We start from the raw sequence: 21,616 nt of genomic DNA, 5'->3' as shown, positions 1-21,616 counted from the left end.
CAAAGCTCTGAGTTAAGGGCGCATCAATTTCTTGGACATTTATATTGCCAATGGATTTGTCAATTAGCTACCAATAAACCTCACTTTTGTCTGCCTGAAGACAGAAAGGTGCCTATAAGATTATTATTGTTTATACACTCAACATTTATCCACTGTGCATCCAAACTGTTTATACTCAATGTATCTCACATGGAGATTGTTCTTAACGTATATTACAACTCCACTTCCTCGACCTGGCTGGTCTTTCCTTAAAGGCAAATAAAAACCAGGTATTAAAATATTATCATCCACTGGTATCATATCTTACCAGGAATACCCATTGATATTATCATTGGGACTTGATGATCTGTTTGTCATGTCTCTATTTCGTCTTCCTTCAGAAACCAAGAGGCCGAGGTTATTAAAGGATGTGGATGACATAGCAGTAGCCTATTTGTGTCAGGTAAGTCCATTAACACTAACCAGAAGTGTGAACAGTCCATTAGAGTATCCAAGTCATGTCTGTCTATTGTCCAAAATCTTTATATTAGTGAGAAGAATCCCCACATATCAGTACAAAACATTAATGCTAGTCAATACACATTATCATTTTACATAATCAGGATACAAAGGAATATACCTGCCCTTTGCTTTTATGTTCATTTACTTTTCCAGCTTCATCCTCGAAAAGGAAGATTAACTTGGAAAAATGTGTTGATCTTGGAATAAAGACGTGAGTTATCTCCAATGAACATTTAGAAAATTATGATTTGTTATTGTTGATCAAGTATTATTTTGAGTTTCTATTGATCTATGATCTTTGAGTAATGTTCATTGGGGCTCATGACTATCATACGTTTTGCCTTAAGCAGGCACCTAGATACGTGGGTTGATCAAAAAGTATGTAGACTGTATTCTCGATGTCCAATGTTTGAAAAGGTTCCATTTTATTTTTAAGGTATCTTTATCAAAGTCATATCCAAAATTTCACATATGTGGGTAATGTGGTTAATGAGATATTAGCCATCACAACACATTGTGGTATAATATTTCTAACATAACTGCAGAAAATGAAAAACGATCTGTCATTTGGTACCTCTTGGATAATGGTATGCCCTCAGAATATATCATATATAATATGTTCAGTATAGTATTGGATAACTTCCCGTCATAATCCACAGTCCAAGATTTTGATTGCTTAATTTATATTTAGTGGAGGGCTGTTTTTTTAAGGACACCCCCATTTCAATCTTCCTAAAACATTGTGTTCAGATATTCAAGCTGGTACTGTTTACAATATGTTGTGATCTGACACTTGTGTGACCATTCAGTGTTTAGCTTGAACCCTTGGCATCATGTATGAATAAGTGAAAACATTAGAATAAGTTGTGTCCTTATGATTACGTCATCTGAAAGGGGATGGGTAGTGTCTCCAAAACAAGCTCTTTCAGTCAACATGAAGGGGGGAGTCACTTTAACAAGCGATTGTAATTGCTAATTGCTTTTTTATGAACTTTAAAATCCAAGTGTGATTCTAGGGGACTTCTATTAATCTCAAACACACAAAATATTTCTTGCATATTTAATTTCCTGAAGTTTTTGATGCATTTATTGTAGATTTTGCGTTTTTTGAGTTTACCAAGATAAAAGGTCAAACACAATGAGGATCGTGAGACTGGAACATAGCAAAACCAAATTGCTTGAGCTTGACAGATAATATGTAGAAAAATAAAACATAAAAATAACTGCATTTGTATCGTTTTCTTGGTGACTCTACATACATTTTGATCGCCCCTCGTATGTTGTTTGTATGTCAGCTGTTTTGGTTTAAGTGCTAAGGTCTAGAGAATGGACATATTTTAACAACAGGCAATATCAATTTCAAAATAGAGTGATGATTGCTGATTCAGGTTCTCGTCTTTTGTTGATATATCTAATATTCTCGATCTTAATGTTGATCAAAGTAACGTTCACAAGACATATATGAAATATGCAAGGAATGGCTTGTGTTTCAGGGGACCATGTTTGGGACAGTTGGTGGAAGGCCATTCAGTGACATTAGAAGATGGCAGAGTGGTAAGTGAGAGTTGGTGGAAGGCCACATGAGACATTCCCCATCTCTTCTCAGACATAACGTCCCATTCCCATTATCTTCTCAGCTCTTAAGCATCCTGTTTTAACCCTCTTCTCAGCTCTGGTATCCTGTTCTTATCCTCTTCTCGGCTCTGGTATCCTGTTCTTATCCTCTTCTCGGCTCTGGTATCCTGTTCTTATCCTCTTCTCGACTCTGGCATCCCATTCTTATCCTCTTCTCGACTCTGGCATCCCGTTCTTATCCTCTTCTCGACTCTGGTATCCTGTTCTTATCCTCTTCTCGACTCTGGCATCCCATTCTTATCCTTTTCTCGACTCTGGCATCCCGTTCTTATCCTCTTATCGACTCTGGCATCCCATTCGTATCCTCTTCGCGGCTTTGGCATCCCGTTCTTATCCTCTTCTCGACTCTGGCATCCCATTCTTATCCTCTTCTCGACTCTGGCATCCCATTCTTATCCTCTTCTCGGCTCTGGCATCCCGTTCTTATCCTCTTCTCGACTCTGGCATCCCATTCTTATCCTCTTCTCGACTCTGGCATCCCATTCTTATCCCCTTCTCGTCTCTGGCATCCCGTTCTTGTCTTCGTCTCGACTCTGACATCCCATTCTTATCCTCTTCTCGACTCTGGTAGCCCATTCTTATCCTCTTCTCGGCTCTGGCATCCCGTTCTTATCCTCTGTTCGACTCTGGCATCCCGTTCTTATCCTCTTCTCGACTCTGGTATCCTGTTCTTATCCTCTTCTCGACTCTGGCATCCCATTCTTATCCTCTTCTCGACTCTGGTAGCCCACTCTTATCCTCTTCTCGGCTCTGGCATCCCGTTCTTATCCTCTTCTCGACTCTGGCATCCCGTTCTTATCCTCTTCTCGACTCTGGTATCCTGTTCTTATCCTCTCTCGACTCTGGCATCCCATTCTTATCCTTTTCTCGACTCTGGCATCCCGTTCTTATCCTCTTATCGACTCTGGCATCCCATTCGTATCCTCTTCGCGGCTTTGGCATCCCGTTCTTATCCTCTTCTCGACTCTGGCATCCCATTCTTATCCTCTTCTCAGCTCTGGCATCCCGTTCTTATCCTCTTCTCGACTCTGGCATCCCATTCTTATCCTCTTCTCGACTCTGGCATCCCATTCTTATCCCCTTCTCGTCTCTGGCATCCCGTTCTTGTCTTCGTCTCGACTCTGGCATCCCATTCTTATCCTCTTCTCGACTCTGGCATCCCATTCTTATCCTCTTCTCGACTATGGCATCCCGTCCTATCCTCTTCTCGACTCTGGCATCCCATTCCTATCCTCTTCTCAGCTCTGGCATCCTGTTCTTATCCTACTTTTACTTCTATCCCATGTCAGACCTAAAAAGGGGTCATCTCTGTATGTTTTGGCCTAGCTACCATCTTTGACCAGCTTTTCTCATGTATGCCAGAACCTTTGTATATTGAAGAGCGTTCAGGTGAACAATAAAATCTTATGGCTGTATCCTTTTTGATCAAACCTTGTGTTTGATTGTCAAGTCCGAATGAGGGGGATGTTCCCATTTCGCCTACATCCCATTTTGCCTACAGTAATTGAGGATGGCAACTCATCCACCCCTCATTCAGTGAATGGGATGGCCCACATTTCCTGCTCAGTGTCGTCAAAAGAATATGTTCACTGTTTTGTTTTGTTATTTTATTAGTTAAAGTGGTTTGTTGCTTAATAATGCAAATTACTGTAATAGGTTTGTGATCAAAGTCACTTTATATCTATGTTGATAAGATTTGTTGTTTTAATAAAGCCTTAATAAAGTGGCTACTCTCAGGCTTCCTGCTCAATGTGCAATTTTGTTATGTTCCCTTCTCCATGTACTGTTGTTTTAATGTACAGTATATAAGGGATGTTGTTTGTGATGTCAAAATGGCAAACACATTTCTTCATAGAGTAGAATTTATTACGACACAGAGAGGCGGGCAGCAAGTTCTATATGATGGATATCGCTATCGACTGAATGTGAAACATCAGGTGGAAACACACTGGAAGTGTGTTCAGACAGGATGCAAGGCACGTTGCAGTACCATAGGGGACTACATGACCATTGCATCTGACCACTGCCATCCCAGAGAGAATGAAGATCATACGCGTCTTCTAAGCTGACTCCGTGAACGTGTGCAGACCGACATCACTCCAGTTCAGCAATTCTATGAGACAACAAGCGGCAACAAGTACATCGTTGCGGTAACCAACCATTTTTCCAAGTGGTCGGAGGCAGCTGCTATCCTGGATAAAAATGCAAAGTCGGTTGCTCTGTTTCTTTTCCATGTCATCTGTCGACTGGGCTGCATGGACACATTGATCAGTGATCAAGGACGTGAATTCGTTAACATAGTGATTGACTCACTCATGGACCATTTCCAGACGGAACATCGCATAACCTTGGCGTACTATCCTCAGTCAAACGGCCAGCGGGAACGGGACAACAGGACTTTACAGGCGGCTCTGAGTAAACTCGTCAATGACCAAGTTGATTATTGGGACCAATACATTTCTGGCGTCTTGTTCGCATACCACACATCAGTCCATGCTTCGACGAAATGCACACTATTTGAGGTGATGTACGGCCGCCCAGCCAAGCTACCGATAGACCTGAAACTGACCGAGGGGAATGACGGCACAGCTACAGCATCTTCACCTAACACGGCATGCCCAGAAGTGCTGGAAACCATCATCGATCTACACAAAGGCATCTGTTCCACTGTTTCCAACAAATGCACAGGATCGCCAGAAAGAAAACTACGATCGACGACACACCAGCAACAAGGAGATAGCTGTTGGATCAACAGTGTACATCAAGAATAACCGACGAGTCCAGAGGATGGGAGCCAAGATGGAGCCACGCTGGACTGGACCATACTCCGTCATCCAGACATTGATCAAAGGTCTATGAAGCTACAGAACGTGAAAACCAACAAGATCCTGAACAACACCCACCACGCCAGTAACCTCAAAATCTACTCCAATGACCCACCCACTAACGACAATGCCGAAAGCCCCAGTGATTCGAAGCAACGAAAAAGACTCAGAGATGAACTGGAGTCAGGCGACCATACAGACCTTACTACCAAACAAATCAAGTCAACCCGTTTGTTCAACCCTATCCCCAAATATGCTCGAAGGAATTTGGCTGCTGCTTCAGGCCTGAACTCTTCAAAGGACATTTATTACGGAAGATCAACAGACTTGACAGCACCCCAACGGACATACAGAACCAAAGGCGACGGCAACTACTACTTCCGCTGCATCAGTTACAGCCTGACAGGATCCCGAAGACAGTCACAGCACTATCCGAGATCGAGTGGTTCAGCATATGAACAATGACATTAATGATGAACTAAAACATTTCCTGAACCAAAATGTCAATGAGTACATCACTAATTCGGGAATTTCACGAGATGGAGTGTGGGCAACAGATGCAGAAGTTATGTCAACAGCCAGTCTGTTAAAATGTGACATTTATATTTACAGTGCAGTTGGTCAGTCAATGCAATGGCTGATGTACCCTGCCAGCTTCAGCTTGAAAACTCACACTGATTATGCTTTGTATCTGGAAAATGTATCGGACCATTTCAATGTTGTAACCAGTGTTTAATTGTGTGAGAAGTACAATAAAATTATAGTAGTATCCTTAATCACTTGTTTTCTGTAGGGGTATAATCTGGGCTAGGGGGGTATACTATGGCCCCTAGTTCAGAATATACCCCGGGGTATAAACTAGGCTAGCCCAGTTGAACCCTGGGTATAGTCTGGGACAGGGGTATACTCTGGCCTGTTACACCGGGTTCGATTCCCCACATGGGTACAATGTGTCAAGCCCATTTCTGGTGTCCACTGCTGTGATATTGCTGGAATATTGCTAAAAGCGTTGTAAAACTAAATTCACTCACTCAAGTCCGAATGAGGGAATAGTAATTGTGTTGTTGATCCAAGGGAGATAAGTCAAGAAAATGAGGCTTGATATTGAATATAAGAGAAGACTGACACTGTCTCTTATGTGTTCTTTTATTTTTGGTAATTAGATTTGCACCACTTTTATGTCATTATAAAATATGTGTTCTCAGGTTCATCCAGATCAAGTTTTAAATCCGGAGGAAAAGAAACAGCAAATCTTGGGTAAGTGTATTTAAGACTTACCAGTGTAGTGATGTTCTAAACATGTTGGGTTGCATGTAACATCACTGTCACACACCAATGACCTTATTTCTTTTGATTCTTTGGGGCGGCGGGGTAGCATAGTGGTTAAAGCGTTTGCTCGTCACGCCGAAGGCCCGGGTTCGATTCCCCACATGGGTACAATGTGTGAAGCCCATTTCTGGTGTCCCCGCCGTGATATTGCTGGAATATTGCTAAAAGCGGCGTAAAACCAACTCACTCACTCTTTTGATTTATTAGCCATGATGTTAAATGAGCTTATATACCAGGGCTCCAGATAATTTTTCAACATCAGGAGTACGTACTCCTTATTTTTTCAGTATATGAGTACTGGAAAACCTTAAGAGTCCATTTAAAGTACTAAATGTAAATTATTGGAGTATCAGTAATCTTGTGTTTCGTTTCATATATGCACCACAACATTGCTACTCTTGTGTAAACAGGTCAATAAACAATAAAACAATACTTTTTTCCGATAAATACGACTGTAAATGATTCTAAGACCGTACGCCATTGCTGTGGTGCGTATCTGCTACGTTTTCCAAAATATTTCGTACCGTATCGTACATATTTTCTATCCGTACATACGCCGATACGGCCCTTATCTGGAGCCCTGTATACCATTTAGTCATTAACACACCACTGTGTAAACACATACTGTAAAATACTATGTCATAAAATGACAAGTCAGATAATAGCTAAATGATACTGAGCCTTAATTGTCACAGTTATCAAATTAATGGACTTATGAATTTTGCCTTTGAATGACTTTCTTCTTCAGCCAGGAGTTTTTGGGGGGGACAGAGCTCCAGATAAGATTCAGCTCATGTGGGTACTGTACCCACTGTATTTTTTTTTGGAGTGGGTATTATGAATGTTGAGTGGGTATTTCACTTTCCGTTACCCACTGCTTGTAAATATGTGCGTATTTCAGTCATTTTACTCACCTAAGTATTATGTCATTGAGTAAGTTTACTAAGCAGGTATGTTCTGCCTTATGTCATACCTAATCAAAACCAACTTAAATATAATGGAAATAATTCCATAAAAAATCACTCATACTATACTGACAGTACAACATTAGTCCTATACTAACAGTACAACTTGATACCAATTGATGTCTTTTTCATTACGCAATTGATTTTTATAAATATATTCCATACGCATTTGTTTTAAACTTTTTGTGTATCTAACATTATAAATGCATAATTGGTACGCAATAATTATTTTTCAACGCATAATTGGAAATTTTCTATGCGTATTTTACCCGGATATGCAGCTTATCTGGGCCTCTGGGGGGAGGCTTGGTTAAAGCATTTGTTTACAACACCAAAGACCCGGTTTCACTTCCCCACCTGGGTACGATTTGTGAAGTCCAGTTCTGTTACACACAACAATGTTATTGCTGCAATAGTGAGTGAGGGCGTGGGCGTTGAGTTGAGTTGAGTTTTAGTATTAGTGAGTGAGTGAGGTATCAAATATCTTCTGACTTCTCTGTGATGATCACAGTTGTGGAGTGCCCCCACAATGGCTTCCTGGCACCACTGACCTCCTGTTCCCAACTACGAGAGCTTCAGAGTGCAGACAGTGTGGAGGTGATTGTACACATGTCCCCAGCTGACATCATACACACAGAACACTATCAACAGTGGATGCGCAGGTAGGAGTCAGGCCCTACAGGGTTCATTCATGTCTTGTTAATTTGTTCATTTGCAAAATATCATGCCCAAAATTCAGTCGGGCTGCAATTTTATTTTATATTATTTACTTGTAAACTGACATATTATTTAGCATGTTTATCAATGAAGACGAACGAACATGTAAATTGCATATTGCCACTGTAGTACAAGACATTGGCAAAGTGTGAAAGATTTAGAATTTTGAATTTAAAATTGTTCAGAAATTTTGTGTGAAATATTGAATTCCACCACCAGGAATAACTGATACATCAATCAAAGGACTTGATATATCACTACCACTTACAACATGACATGTGGGGTGGTGGGGTAGCCTAGTGGTTAAAGCGTGGACTCGTCATGCAAAAAGACACGGGTTCGATTCCCCACATTGGTGCAATGTGTGAAGCCATTTCTGCTGTTCCCTGCCATGATATTGCTGGAATATTGCTAAAAGTGGCTTAACATCTCCCTCAAACTTGACATGCATTGGATATTTGGGATGATTTTATACTGAATACATTCGTCAGTAATTTGTGTCTTTTTTCTTCTGAACAGTTTTGGATCAGCTACGCAGCATATCATCATCAACAGCACCAACACGGATGTGTCCCACCTAGCACTGTATTCAACACAAGCCAAGTTGAATCTGCTCCATCCCACCATATTCCCCCTGTTGCCTCAGTTCATGGATCCAACACAGCGTGATATGGATGCTGCATCTGACTCATCCTCAGTCAGGGGCCATACATGTCTTAAGTATCAGCTGCGGCCCAAGAATGAACTCTGCAGGTATGTGTTGACTGTAAGAGATGGACTATCATGCGATTCTCACTGGTGAGGGGCAGTAGGGTAGCCTAGTGTTAAAGGGTACGGCAGTCATGCTGAAGACCCCACATGTGTGATTCCCCACATGGGCACAATGTGTGAAGCATCAGGCTTGCTGACTTGGGTGACACATGTCATCGTATCCAATTTTTGTAGAACGATGTTCATGCTGTTGATCACTGGATTGTCTGGTCCAGATTCTATTATTTACAGACCACCGCCATATAGCTGGAATATTGCTGAGAACAAACCAACCAACCAACATTTCTGGTGTTCTCCGTCGTTTATTGCTGGCATATTGCACAAAGTGGCATAAGACTGAACTCACTCACTCACTGGTGATTCCAGGGGGAGGTGCAAGATATACTTAGCTACCCACACCTTTTTACAGACAACCTGGAAGTTAACCTCTGATTGCCTTTGTTGTAGGGATACCCACATTTACGCCAGTGCTTACCATAAATCTAGTTTGGTTTGTCTCTTGTTTAACGCTGCACTCAGCTTTATTCCAGCTGTATGGCAGCATTAAGCTGGTGTCCAAACTTTGGAAATAAGTAAACTGTGTGTGGCATACATCTTTGACAGTTTGACTGTTCAGAAATAACACATGCCTCATATCATACAGGCGATCAAGAGAATAAAAATATGTCATTGAAGAACTTGCTATCCACAAAAGTGTGAGTTGTGCAGTGGAAACGAAAACGCTCAAGAAGGCATCCATTAGTATCAGGGGTGAAAAGATACATCAGTGCATAATGGGTTTTCATGCAATGGAATGATAAAAGTTTTGCAGTATTGATACCAGATGATACCCAAACTAAATTACTTATCACATGATCACATGTTTAGTGGCACTCCCCATCCTTGGCATTTTGTCAGTCAGATATTGAAAAATGAATTGTAGGTAGCTTTTCAAGTTTATTAGAAATAGCCACACAGAGCATGCATCGACAGCTAGATTTTCCTTAGAAACCAGGGCCCATGCATCTACAGCTAGATTTTCCTTAGAACTGTAACCTGATCTGAAGTAATTGTAGTCATAGTTTCCATGTTGTTGTGATGTGAGGATCTGTATTGTGCTGCATATCAAATCACAACCTATATATTGTGATACATACTGTATCATGCCCCTGCTGTATGGTAAGTACAAGGACAATGCAGCGTATCGTGTTGTGGAACAGTGTTACTTCGGTGCTGATAAATGTAATAAACATTCAGATATTTACTATTTTATTTAAGAATGAAGGCAGCCTACGTCAGTCTCCTAAAAACTAGTTTCCATTTTTCATTTTCTTATGAAGATAAGAATACAATCACAAAACAGTGACATCTGATAATCATTAAAGAATACTGCTCTAGGTTACTCATAGGAGCGGTGGGGTAGCCTAGTGCCTAAAGACCAAAGACCCGGGTTCGATTCCCAACACGGGTGGAATATTGTTAAAAGTGGCGTAAAACCTCACTCACTCTAAGTAACTCATCAGTGTACTCTTGATGACACTATCCTGTATCATGTCACTGGACATGGAAGCAAAGGGAACATTAAACATAGATTTCCATACTGTATTTTCCAGAGATCAGTGTTTCCAGTTGGACAGAGAGCAGTTTGTGAAGGAGGCTATGGATATGCCCAATGTCCCACAGTTGATAGAAGATGTTAACAGCAGGCTGAAACATAAATCAACAGAGGGTGCGTTAATTTGCAGACTCTCCATGCTGAGGATGCTATGACGGACAGAGTTATCTCCCTTATTTGTATAAAGTCCTTGTGGTAGGGTCAGACTCCTCCAACTATTTCACTACAGGGAACTGAAGCTGAACTGCATGAAATTGTTTAAATTTGTGGTATAAAGTATTTTGAATATGTGAATAATTACCACACAAGTTTAGCAGCCTCACATTTGAAACTGACATTGTATTTCCTGCTAATTTTCCATGTGATAGCAAACTAGACTGTGTGAAATGCTGTTTGTTTGTTTGTTTGTATTAGCAGTATTGTGGCTGTATTACAACAATCTGTAAATAATTAAGTCTATGGATCATCAGTCTATAGGAATTGAGAGATGATAATATGTATCAACTGAGTGACTTGTCGGACCACTGGACCCAATGTATCCGCTCTTCAGACAAGGATTGGTTGCTGAAAAACTATTCTAATATTCTTGCTCAAAAAAGAAATTTCATGTATGTACAAACAAGTTGAGTGTATGTCAGAGGCTCCCTTCTTTCTGTTACAGGGCCTAAGTACCCAGAGGTTGTTTTTTTAGGCACAGGTTCAGCTATTCCAAGTAAACAGAGGAACGTCAGTTGTATACTGATTCATTTAAGGTTAGATTAGATTCATTCACTTCAGCATTGTGCATTCACTTCAACATGGGGTGTTCTCTTAAACATGGTGCGACCCGTGAAGATCCGGGGTAGAATAGGTCTTCAGCAACCCATGTGCTTGCCATAACAAGGCGACTATCTTGTCGTAAGAGGCGACTAACGGGATCGGGTGGTCAGTTTCGCTGACTTGGTTGACAAATGTCATCGGTTCCGTGGCGGTGTGTGGTCCTGTGGTAGTGACTCAGGTCACAAGAGCTCAGGTCACGAATCAGTTGAAGTTAAGCAACGTCGAGCTCGGAGAGTCCTTGGATGGGTGACCGTGTTGACTCCTGAGAGTTTCTAGGACTTCAGTCCTGCCCCACAACGTGTCTACACAACATGTGATACATGTGCTCTCACTTTAGTCAAGTGAGTTTGTTTAAAATTGACTCTGTTCACCCAGCAGAAAATGGGTACCCGGTTGGATAAAGTCATGTGACTATAACCTTCTAGCGCCTAACAGGCAGCTTGGGTTATCCGGGTAATAATAATCAGAATCTGATTACAGCGTCCAGTGAGCAACTAGTCAGATGGGTACTAGGCGCTATATCAATGAATTATTATTATATAAGTGCAAATCATTAGGCCCTATTTGTATAATGACTGATCCAAATTGATCCCATTTCTGTGTTGTTTTACCTCGATATTTAATCATGTCATGTAAAAATCTGTTTGTATTCTCAAAACAGTGTCGGCCCATAAGTTTTCACATGCAATACATCAATTAATACTCCCTCGTTGTAACCCGTGTTAGGTGGTATAAACCTACACATGTTATTTGTCATCATTCACTTGATGGTCAGTTAATGAATTTATAACAGGTATAATTAATGGTAACACACTTAGGTTATCCGACAAAGGTTCCCATTTGGCATTTCTTGTGTCTGGAGTAAATATTCAACATTATAAACATCGATCAAAGGATTAACCGATAACACGCTGATTGATTAATTGCTTTTATCTTACACAGCGGAATTGTCAAAAGGTAGTGTTTATGTATGTAGATTTACTAATCTATACTGAATACACTCTGTCGTGTCGGTGTCTGCGTAAAAACAACGTCCTTCTTTCAAAGGATTAACCGGCAACACATTGATTGATTGCCCATTATTGGCTAACTAAATTACTGTTTTTAAAGAAAGGCAGACATTATGCAATTAGTTGCCAGGTGTTCTATCTTGGGTGACCAATGAGACTATACACCAATACCTGAAAAGATTTATCCCTTTTTCGTATATTAAACTGTTAAAAGACACATCATTTGGAACAGTTTTGTGGATATTGATGGATACATTCCTCGAACAAGGTAATGGCCTGATATTGTTCCTATAACTTTAATCTGTTTTAATTTTAATATTTGCATTTTGTTTTTATTCATTTGTCGTAGCATTCAACAGAATCATTGTTTTCGCCGTGAAGTGTAATGAGACAGACAACATGCACTAGGGTCTGTGTGCGAATTATGATTCACATTGGCAAACTATAAAATGTCTAGATATTACAGTTCTGTTATAAATTCACTATAAGTATCAGCAGATCGTCTACTTTTATTTAGTTTCAAAATGCATACAAGTGTGATAATAAACTAATTAGGATTATAAAACCAAATATAAAGACGCACATTGACTAGTATCTACATACTAGTGAGTGGACATTAACCATGGGAATGTAGCAAGAAATTTATCGCGCAGTATTGTGACTTCGACCCCCACCTCGCTTCCGTGGAAGAAATCGTTATGTTATAAGTTTTGTCATGCAAAATCCGTTTGGTTATGATTCCAATACATATTTAACAACGAGTAGAAAGTAGTCTTGATTTTCTAACTTGATCAAAACAAACTATAATCTCATTAATTCTAACAGATTTTTTTTTTTAAAATGGCGGCGCCCTGTCGGGAACATCCGCCAGTCTGAGGATAAATGGTATTTAGGTTTGTTTTCACCGAAGTTACAAAATCAAAACTACTTTCTACTGGTAGTAAAATATGTATTTTATTGATGGCCAATAGGATTTTGCATGACATAGCGATATCATAACAATTTCTCTCGTGGCAGCGAGGTGGGTGTCAATATAATACTACTTACAATATTATTGTTACTTCGACCACAACCTCACTCCGAGGAAGAAATCGTTATGTTACAAGTTGTGTCATAGAAAATCTTTATGGTCATCAATCATATGCATATTTTACTACAACTAGTAAGTAGTTTTGATTCTTTAACTTCCGTGAAGCGATCTGAACACAAGTAAGATATCGCTTCAGGCTTCCACAACGCTTGCCGCGACTCACAAACATAACCCATTTAGCAATTTAACCGCGGGTCCTGTGGAAATCTGTGCATGGGGACACCATCGCCTCGACTTCTAGGAGCAATTGACGACAAAGCAACGATTCGGCATGTCGCCGTTGATGTCGAGAAATCATCAAAATGATGAGCGTGCTACACATTTTCTATACAACTAACTGAAAATCGTTCCTCATATGACGTCACTGCAGTGCTCTGGCGACAGAGTTACGTAACCTGTCTGTGGTTTCGTTGGCGGGCGAGAGGGAAGCAGGCGACTTTTTGGCCACTTTTAATCGCTCGGTATTAATTAACCACAAGTTTTTAAAGAATAAATTTGGTGTTCCGCATAAGACTAACCACAAATCTTTCATATGTAATGGTTAAAAGAGTAACAAAAAACAAAGTTTAGTGGTTCTTTAAACACGTTGCATTCACCTCAGCATAGTGCATTCTTTTCAACATGGTGCTTTCTATTAAACACGTTGCATTCACCTCAGCATGGTGCATCCTTTTCAATATGGTGCTTTCTATTAAACACGTTGCATTCACCTCAGCATAGTGCATCCTTTTCAACATGGTGCTTTCTATTAAACACATTACATTCACCTCAGCATGGTGCATCCTTTTCAACATGGTGCTTTCTATTAAACACATTGCATTCACCTCAGCATGGTGCATCCTTTTCAATATGGTGCTTTCTATTAAACACATTGCATTCACTTCAGCATAGGGCATTCTTTTCAACATGGTGCTTTCTATTAAACATGTTGCATTCACTTCAGCATAGTGCATCCTTTTCAACATGGTGCTTTCTATTAAACACATTACATTCACCTCAGCATGGTGCATCCTTTTCAACATGGTGCTTTCTATTAAACACATTGCATTCACTTCAGCATAGGGCATTCTTTTCAACATGGTGCTTTCTATTAAACACGTTGCATTCACTTCAGCATAGTGCATTCTTTTCAACATGATGCTTTCTATTAAACACGTTGCATTCACTTCAGCATAGGGCATTCTTTTCAACATGGTGCTTTCTATTAAACACGTTGCATTCACCTCAGCATAGTGCATCCTTTTCAACATGGTGCTTTCTATTAAACACATTACATTCACCTCAGCATGGTGCATCCTTTTCAACATGGTGCTTTCTATTAAACACAATGCATTCACCTCACCATTGTGCATTCTTTTCAACATGGTGTTCACTTCAAATACGGTGTTTGTGTTGTTTGTAGTGAGGATAGTGCTGTTGTGCTGGACTGTGGCGAAGGAAGTGCTGGCCAACTGTATCGTCACTATGGTGACTTGACTGATGACCTCATGTGCAAGATCAAGGCAGTCTTCATATCACACATGCATGCAGACCACCATCTTGTAAGTGATCATGTAATAGTAAAATAGAACTAATATCTGTTCACATAGCAAGACAAGTTGAAAGGGAATATCCACCCGAAAATTATAAAATATCAGATGTTAAGGTAGATTTGTGTAGAATGTGTTGAATTTCTGGTTGTCTTGAACTCACTCTCTGGTCTCTTCACATTTCATCTATATTTTTCATGTTTATTATCATTTACACTGAAATCTGTTGAACTGGATGTGTAGACTTCTGGAATGTCTGAACCCTGTTAGGACCCGTAGAAGATCCAGGCTAGAACTGACCTTCAGTAACCCATGCTTGTCATAAGAGGCGACTAACAGGATCGGGCGGTCAGGCTCGCTGACTTGGTTAACACATGGCATCGTATCCCAATTGCGTAGATCGATGCTTATGCTGTTGATCACTGGATTGTCTGGTCCAGACTCGATTATTTACAGACCACCACCATATAGCTGGAATATTGCTGAGTGCGGCGTAAAACTAAACTCACACACTTACAGAACCTTATTTGGGAGTCTCAAGTATCCAAATTAAACAAAATAATCCCCCTTATGATACGGACAGTAAAACTATACAGTAATAGCACACACCCACACTTGCCAAACTTTAACTTTTCATTCACTTCATGACCTTGCTGCAAAACGTGATGTTCTCTAATAATTTGACAGAATCTAATTATGCTTAATTAACAAGAACACCTTACAGGTGCAAGCCGATTCCTGTATACACATCAGCAGCAAGATACTGAAGTGTTTTCATGTAACTCCCTTTGGCATGTTGTATTGAGAAATGAGTAAAATGGATTCAGGTTATATCATTAAATCTATTACTTCTGCTGTGATCATCTCTCATATCATGATGTTGGGTTTTCGTAAAATCACTTTATCAGTTGTCTCATCCCCGGAAAACTTTATTCCAGGTCACCATCAGTTTGACACAATGGGTTTGACTTTATCTAATTGTGATTTCTCTGAATGTGTTTTTGGTGACAAATAACAGACCTGTTTCTTTTTAAGGGCCTATTTAGCATTTTGAGTGAGAGAAGAAATGTGTACAGGAGAAGAGGCCAGACTTCCCCAAATCTAACTGTACTTGCCCCAAGATACATGAGACGATGGTTGGAGTTCTACAGCAACAATGTGGAGACATTCAAGGACCAACTAACGTGAGCCTCCCTTCATGATTCTGGAGATCGGGGCAGTGGGGTAGCCCAGTGGTTAAAGTGTTCGCTCATCACGTTGCTCATCGGGTTCGAGTGACCATATGGGTACAATTAGTCTGTCTCACAGTCCCTGAACCACATTAATTTCCCTACTGCCTAGCCCTCTCTGCAGTGCTAAAGCCCTAAATAAAGCAAGTCTAGATTTCCTCAGGTTCAGGGTCTGTTAACATCTGCAAGAAAACTAACTCACTTTGGGGGTCGGATTACAAAGTAAACATATCTAACTACCATGGCTGGCCGGACCAACATCTTCACCAGTGGTCTGGAATCTTGCCTCACATTTTCATCTGTCAACTCTTAATTAACAAGCACATTGGGTGACATGAAGCTATAGTGGAGGCCTTGTGCACAGTTTCTGGTCTTGAAGAGACAAATCAAGCAAAATCTTGGGGAAAGGTTCCTCCTGAATGTTATGTTGTAAAAAGTATTGTTTCATTGTCTGACTTGGGTCCACATATAGCAGCCCAATTGTAACTGCGGTTAAGGATTTAATTGTAATTAAAACAAGGGTTATTTTTCTTATTCCTGATATAAGATTATTGTGTGAAACTCTGGTGTGTTTTGAGTATCTCTTTTTATCTAATTGCTCAACAGTAAAACATATGGCAGGGACCTAGCACTCATGAAGAGTGAGTGAGTGAGTTTGGGTTTACACGCATTCAGTAATATTCCATATATGGCGGCGGTCTGTACATAAGTCGAGTCTGGACCAGACAATCCAGTGATCAACAGCATGAGCATCTACTAATTGGGATATGATGACATGTGTCAACCAAGTCAGCAAGCCTGACCACCTGACCCCGTTAGTTAAGCCTTCTCGTGAAGAACCAAATTCAAAAGGCACAGCATCTCGAATTAAATTTGTTTATCTTAAGTGATGTGATTTGAGGCATGCAAGGTGAAATCTAGTGAGGATGATCTAGTATCTAGAAATACCCAGAACATCTTCAAGCGCCAAGACAGACGCTGGCCTTTTCACTTCCATTGAACAGTTTGTTTTAAAAAGGTGGTTATCTATATCCTCTTAAGCATATTATACAAATGGAAACTTTTGAATTTGGAGATAAGTTCAAATTCATAAATAATTTTGTTGGTGTTCCAGACAGATCTTGCACCTTGGTCATCTAGTGTCCAAGTGACATTGTGGGCTGCAAGTTTCCCAACAGTAAAATGTTAGGCAATAGGGGCACTTGACCGGCCCACTTGAGGTGATGACAACATGGAGATAGGACAGGGCTTAACAGGAGGGCCAATAAATATGCCTTTCACTTATAGCGTTATCTGATGGTCGTATGATGTGACTTCTAATTGGTAATGACCCCAGCACGTGTAGCCCCAATGCAGATGTTCTTAGTCTCTGAATCTCTGGTCTCCCTAGGGCTCCTTTTCAATATAAATGGGCTTGTTTGTTCCTATCAAAATTATATATATTCAGAGACTAAGCCTTAGTCTAGGGTACAATGTGTGAAGCCCATTTCTGGTGTCCCCCGGCGTGATATTGATTGAATATTGCTAATATTACTCTCACTCACTCACTCACTCACCCACTTTTTTTTTTTGTGCAGTATGATTCTATATGTTGTAAACTAGGAATTAGGTCATTTAGTGGTTAGAGTATCTTGGAGACAGCTGTAGCTGTGAATTGTTTTCCTCTTGGCTTCCTCTCAAGCTTTTAAGCTTCATCAAACCAAAATAATACATGAATTTGTGTAATGGCTCTCACTGTCACCATCCAAATGGGCTTATGAAGCTGACATAAAATCTCACAGAATACCTGATATTAAGTAAAATATCTTTGTGACAGTTAAAAACAAAGATGTGAGGAGTCACGAAATTGGAATAAGACATGGATTGGAAATGAAGGAGTCAATATTATGGTTCATCTCCTGTGGAAGCCATTTTGGTAATCAGTATGTTCACTGGATACTACTATAGCAGCCAGTTTTAGATGGATGCCATCATCAACACAAAGAGGTGTAATGTCAGACATTCATCATTCATTGTGGTTAGAATTGGTCTGCAGCAACCCATAATTGATGTAAGAGGCGACTAACGGGATCGGGTGGTCAGCCTACTGACTTGGTTGACACATATCATCGTATCCCAATACACCGATGCTCATGCTGTTGATCACGGAATTTTCTGGTCCAGATTTGATTGTTTACAGACTTTCGTAATATTGCTGATTTTGGCACAAGAAACAAACGTCTCCTGGTGTTCTTTGTTACTCGTGGTGGCAGGCAACTTGTTAAACAACAGCCAAACCAAATCATTTATTGTGGTATTCAGTGATCGTAAACCATGGAAGAATTAAGTCAGATTGCTAAAGCCCAGTATTGGTGTTGCATCACAATGCATGTATAACCCATGAAGGTCTGGGATAGAATTGATCTTCAGTAACCCATGCTTGTCGTAAGAGGCGACTAACATGATCGGGTGGTCAGGCTCGCTGATTGGGTTTTAACACATGTCATCGTACCCCAATTGCGTAGATCAATGCTCATGCTGTTGATCACTGGATTGTATGTTGCAGACTCGATTATTTACAGACCGCCCCCATATAGCTGGAATATTGCTGAGTGCGGTGTAAAACTAAACTCACTGACTCACTCAATGCATGCACAAAACATGTTAAGTATTTCAAGGACACCCAATTTCACTGAAATATATAAATGTTGACATTATTGGATGAAATTTTGACTGCAGTTAGTAAAATATGTTAAAACATAAGGTCTGAAAAAGAATTAACCTCTTTTAACCAGATTGAGTTATAACAGGATTACTTGAATAATTCAGTAGGCATTTGTGGCTATTCAATTTCTGATGATTTTGATGAGAAGATGTTGGTAGGAGGTAGTGGTGAATCATATGTACCAAACATTCCATTTTGATACAGATTTCAAGGATCAGGTATACCTATGAGATATACAGTAATATGTTTCCTGAGAAAACAGCAGGGCTGCCTGTTTTCTGAAGCTTTTGACAGTCAATTGTTTGGTCTTTTAAATCAGTAAGTGGCTTTCTCTTTCAAATCCCCTCACATTTGAAAGGCAATTATCCCTGTGTGTGTTTTATATGACGAGGTGAACAAACTGGGAACCTTCAGAACTGACTTAATCACTTGACTGTTTTGACTTGTTTCATGTTTTGTCATAAAAGATTTGTTCTAATCATGTCGTTGCAGCCTAATCCCTCTCCAGGAAAGCAACCAGCAGTGGCAGAAACTAGATGCTGTCAAGACAGAGCTGCAGCTTAGTGAAGTATGATATGTTAATGTGATTGGCATTATTGGAGTAATTGCTTCCCTTTGTGTTCACAAGGACAAACATATTTGTGTGGGCTTCCCCTGAGATGCTTGTTCTGTATGTCACCCTTTTCCAAGATCTTTGGATGATTAATCAAAGTGAATTGATCATTTTAATTAATTAACAGTGTTTATGTAACTTTTTTTCATTTTTTTTTGTCCTTGAGTTTCCTTTTCTTTTGTGACGGTTTAGGATTAACCTACAACTGCACATGACAGGATCCTAACTGCTGAAAAAAGGATCATAATTACACATGAAAGGAACATGACTGCACATGACTGGATCATAACTACACATGACAGGATCATGATAACTGCACATGACAGGATCATGATAACTGCACATGACAGAATTATACCTACACAACAGGACTATATGATAACTGTCAGGCACACGTCCAGGGTGTCTAGTTACTTGAGATTGCCGAATCTCTCCTTGTACACGGCAGATGTAATTAAAAATTATCACAATTTTGTAATTTTTGCAAAACCAGTAAATGTGCAGTTATGTGACTGGATTTCTGCTTTATCACTTGATAGTCTCTTGTACACAGCAGATGTAATGTAAAATTTACATGTTTTTAGTTTCGACAAAATAAGTACATGTTCTGTCATGTGCTGATTTGTGTTTAGAAAAGCGACCCATGCTTGCCACAAAAGGCTACGCTTGTCGTAAGAGGCTACTAACGGGATCGGGTGGTCAGGCTCGCTGACTTGGTTGACACATGTCATCAGTTCCCAATTGCGCAGATCGATGCTCATGCTGTTGATCACTGGATTGTCTGGTCCAGACTCGATTATTTACAGACCGCCGCCATATAGCTGGAATATTGCTGAGTGCGGCGTAAAACGAAACTCACTCACTCAGTCACTGTTGTATAGCAGATGTACTGCAGTGTTGTGCCAGGTAACAAACACAAACTTTATAATGCAAATTGTACGAGTGGTTTGTGCTAACACAGGGGCAGGACATGTATACACAATCCAATTCCACAATCTCCAGGTGTCATCACTGATTTTCAGTGATCCCATCATATGATTATCAACACTATCCTCCTATTGTTGGGCGTAATCTTTGTTTGGAAAACTGCCATATTATTCAGAACAAAATGTTTTGTCTTTGATTATTTGCTCATGGCATAGTTTATAACAGTAATGATCATACACACAACTTTTTGTTCTATTAGAATGTTCAGCAACATGGATTTTTCATTATTAATTTCAAATCACTGATTATATTAATTGATAAATTGCATATCTTAAAAATTGTTATTATTGTTTAATTTTTTTCTGTTTACACAGGATGTACATTTATCACCTGAAAACTTATTTCCAATACATGCTTGCAGTTCATAGTATTTTCAGATACGACCTTTCTTGAGAAAATGTCTTTTCAAATTGAGTTCAAAATATATTTGTTGTCACCTGCAGCTTGGCATAATTGATCATAACATCTTGCCCGGTTTTGATATTTGTAAGAAAATTGGAGAAGGACAGTTCTTTTGCCGATGTTGGACACAGTGTGATATTTCAAATAAATATGTTTGTCTGTCTGCAGTTTGTCCCTGTAGAGGTGGATCACTGCCCCAATGCTTTTGGCGTATCCCTTGTACATAAAGATGGCTGGAAGATTGTATATTCCGGAGACACAATGCCCTGTGGGCGCCTAGTGACGGCAGGCAAGTAAACCAACTCTCATGGCCTAGCACCGGGAAATGAGGAGATAACTTATGCTATGGATGAGGTAGTGAGACTTATCAATAGTCATATCAGGTTGAAAGAGAGAGCCAAATAGCCCAAAGGTGTTGGCTAGGGTTACAAGTGGTAGACATTGTCAAGTATTGCTCCCCAGGCTTGAGTCGCTCTGTACTTGACAGGGATGGAAATAACCCATTGCCCGACGTCCGAGTCCAGTGTTTTTTTCTGTCGGGCAAGCAAATTTGTAGTCACACTGTACCAGTGTCCAGTTGACTTTTCAGTGGTAATTATGTTGTTTATTTAAAAAATCAGCAAGAACACGGTCGGTATAGTGGAAAAATTATCAGGGCAAGTGACTTTACATGTGCCACTGTACCAGAGTACACTATTAATTTTAAAGTTATTTCCATCCCTGCTTGATATGTACAGCGTTTCAGTGGTATTCTTGTGTTTGCAGGTCACGGTTGTGACCTTCTGATCCATGAGGCCACAATGGAGGATGACCTGGAAGAGGAGGCTAGGCACAAATGTCACAGGTAAATGTCAGTGTCCCACAATGGACATTGATTGTCTGATCTTCTAGTTGCT

At 40.1% G+C, this 21,616-nt stretch overlaps 1 protein-coding gene across 1 annotated transcript in view; it reads left to right on the top strand.

Annotated features, from left to right (window-relative positions):
* Window positions 1–21,616, top strand: part of LOC124271966 (zinc phosphodiesterase ELAC protein 2-like) — a 31,862-nt gene that overhangs the window by 6,217 nt on the left and 4,029 nt on the right. Inside the window, exons 7-19 of the mRNA XM_046707137.1 lie at window positions 381–467; window positions 655–712; window positions 1,995–2,055; window positions 6,167–6,218; window positions 7,767–7,917; window positions 8,492–8,725; window positions 10,336–10,451; window positions 10,999–11,089; window positions 14,659–14,797; window positions 15,821–15,969; window positions 19,211–19,286; window positions 20,889–21,009; window positions 21,486–21,564. Of these exons, the coding sequence (XP_046563093.1) occupies window positions 381–467; window positions 655–712; window positions 1,995–2,055; window positions 6,167–6,218; window positions 7,767–7,917; window positions 8,492–8,725; window positions 10,336–10,451; window positions 10,999–11,089; window positions 14,659–14,797; window positions 15,821–15,969; window positions 19,211–19,286; window positions 20,889–21,009; window positions 21,486–21,564 (1,414 nt within the window). The remainder of the gene's footprint in view (window positions 1–380; window positions 468–654; window positions 713–1,994; window positions 2,056–6,166; window positions 6,219–7,766; window positions 7,918–8,491; window positions 8,726–10,335; window positions 10,452–10,998; window positions 11,090–14,658; window positions 14,798–15,820; window positions 15,970–19,210; window positions 19,287–20,888; window positions 21,010–21,485; window positions 21,565–21,616) is intronic.

The sequence above is a fragment of the Haliotis rubra genome, unplaced genomic scaffold, assembly GCF_003918875.1.
Source record: "Haliotis rubra isolate DU_JTF1 unplaced genomic scaffold, ASM391887v1 Scf165, whole genome shotgun sequence".
In the NCBI taxonomy this organism is placed as follows: domain Eukaryota; kingdom Metazoa; phylum Mollusca; class Gastropoda; order Lepetellida; family Haliotidae; genus Haliotis; species Haliotis rubra.
Note: the sequence above shows the minus strand (reverse complement) of the source record. Positions and strands in the feature narration are given on the sequence as shown.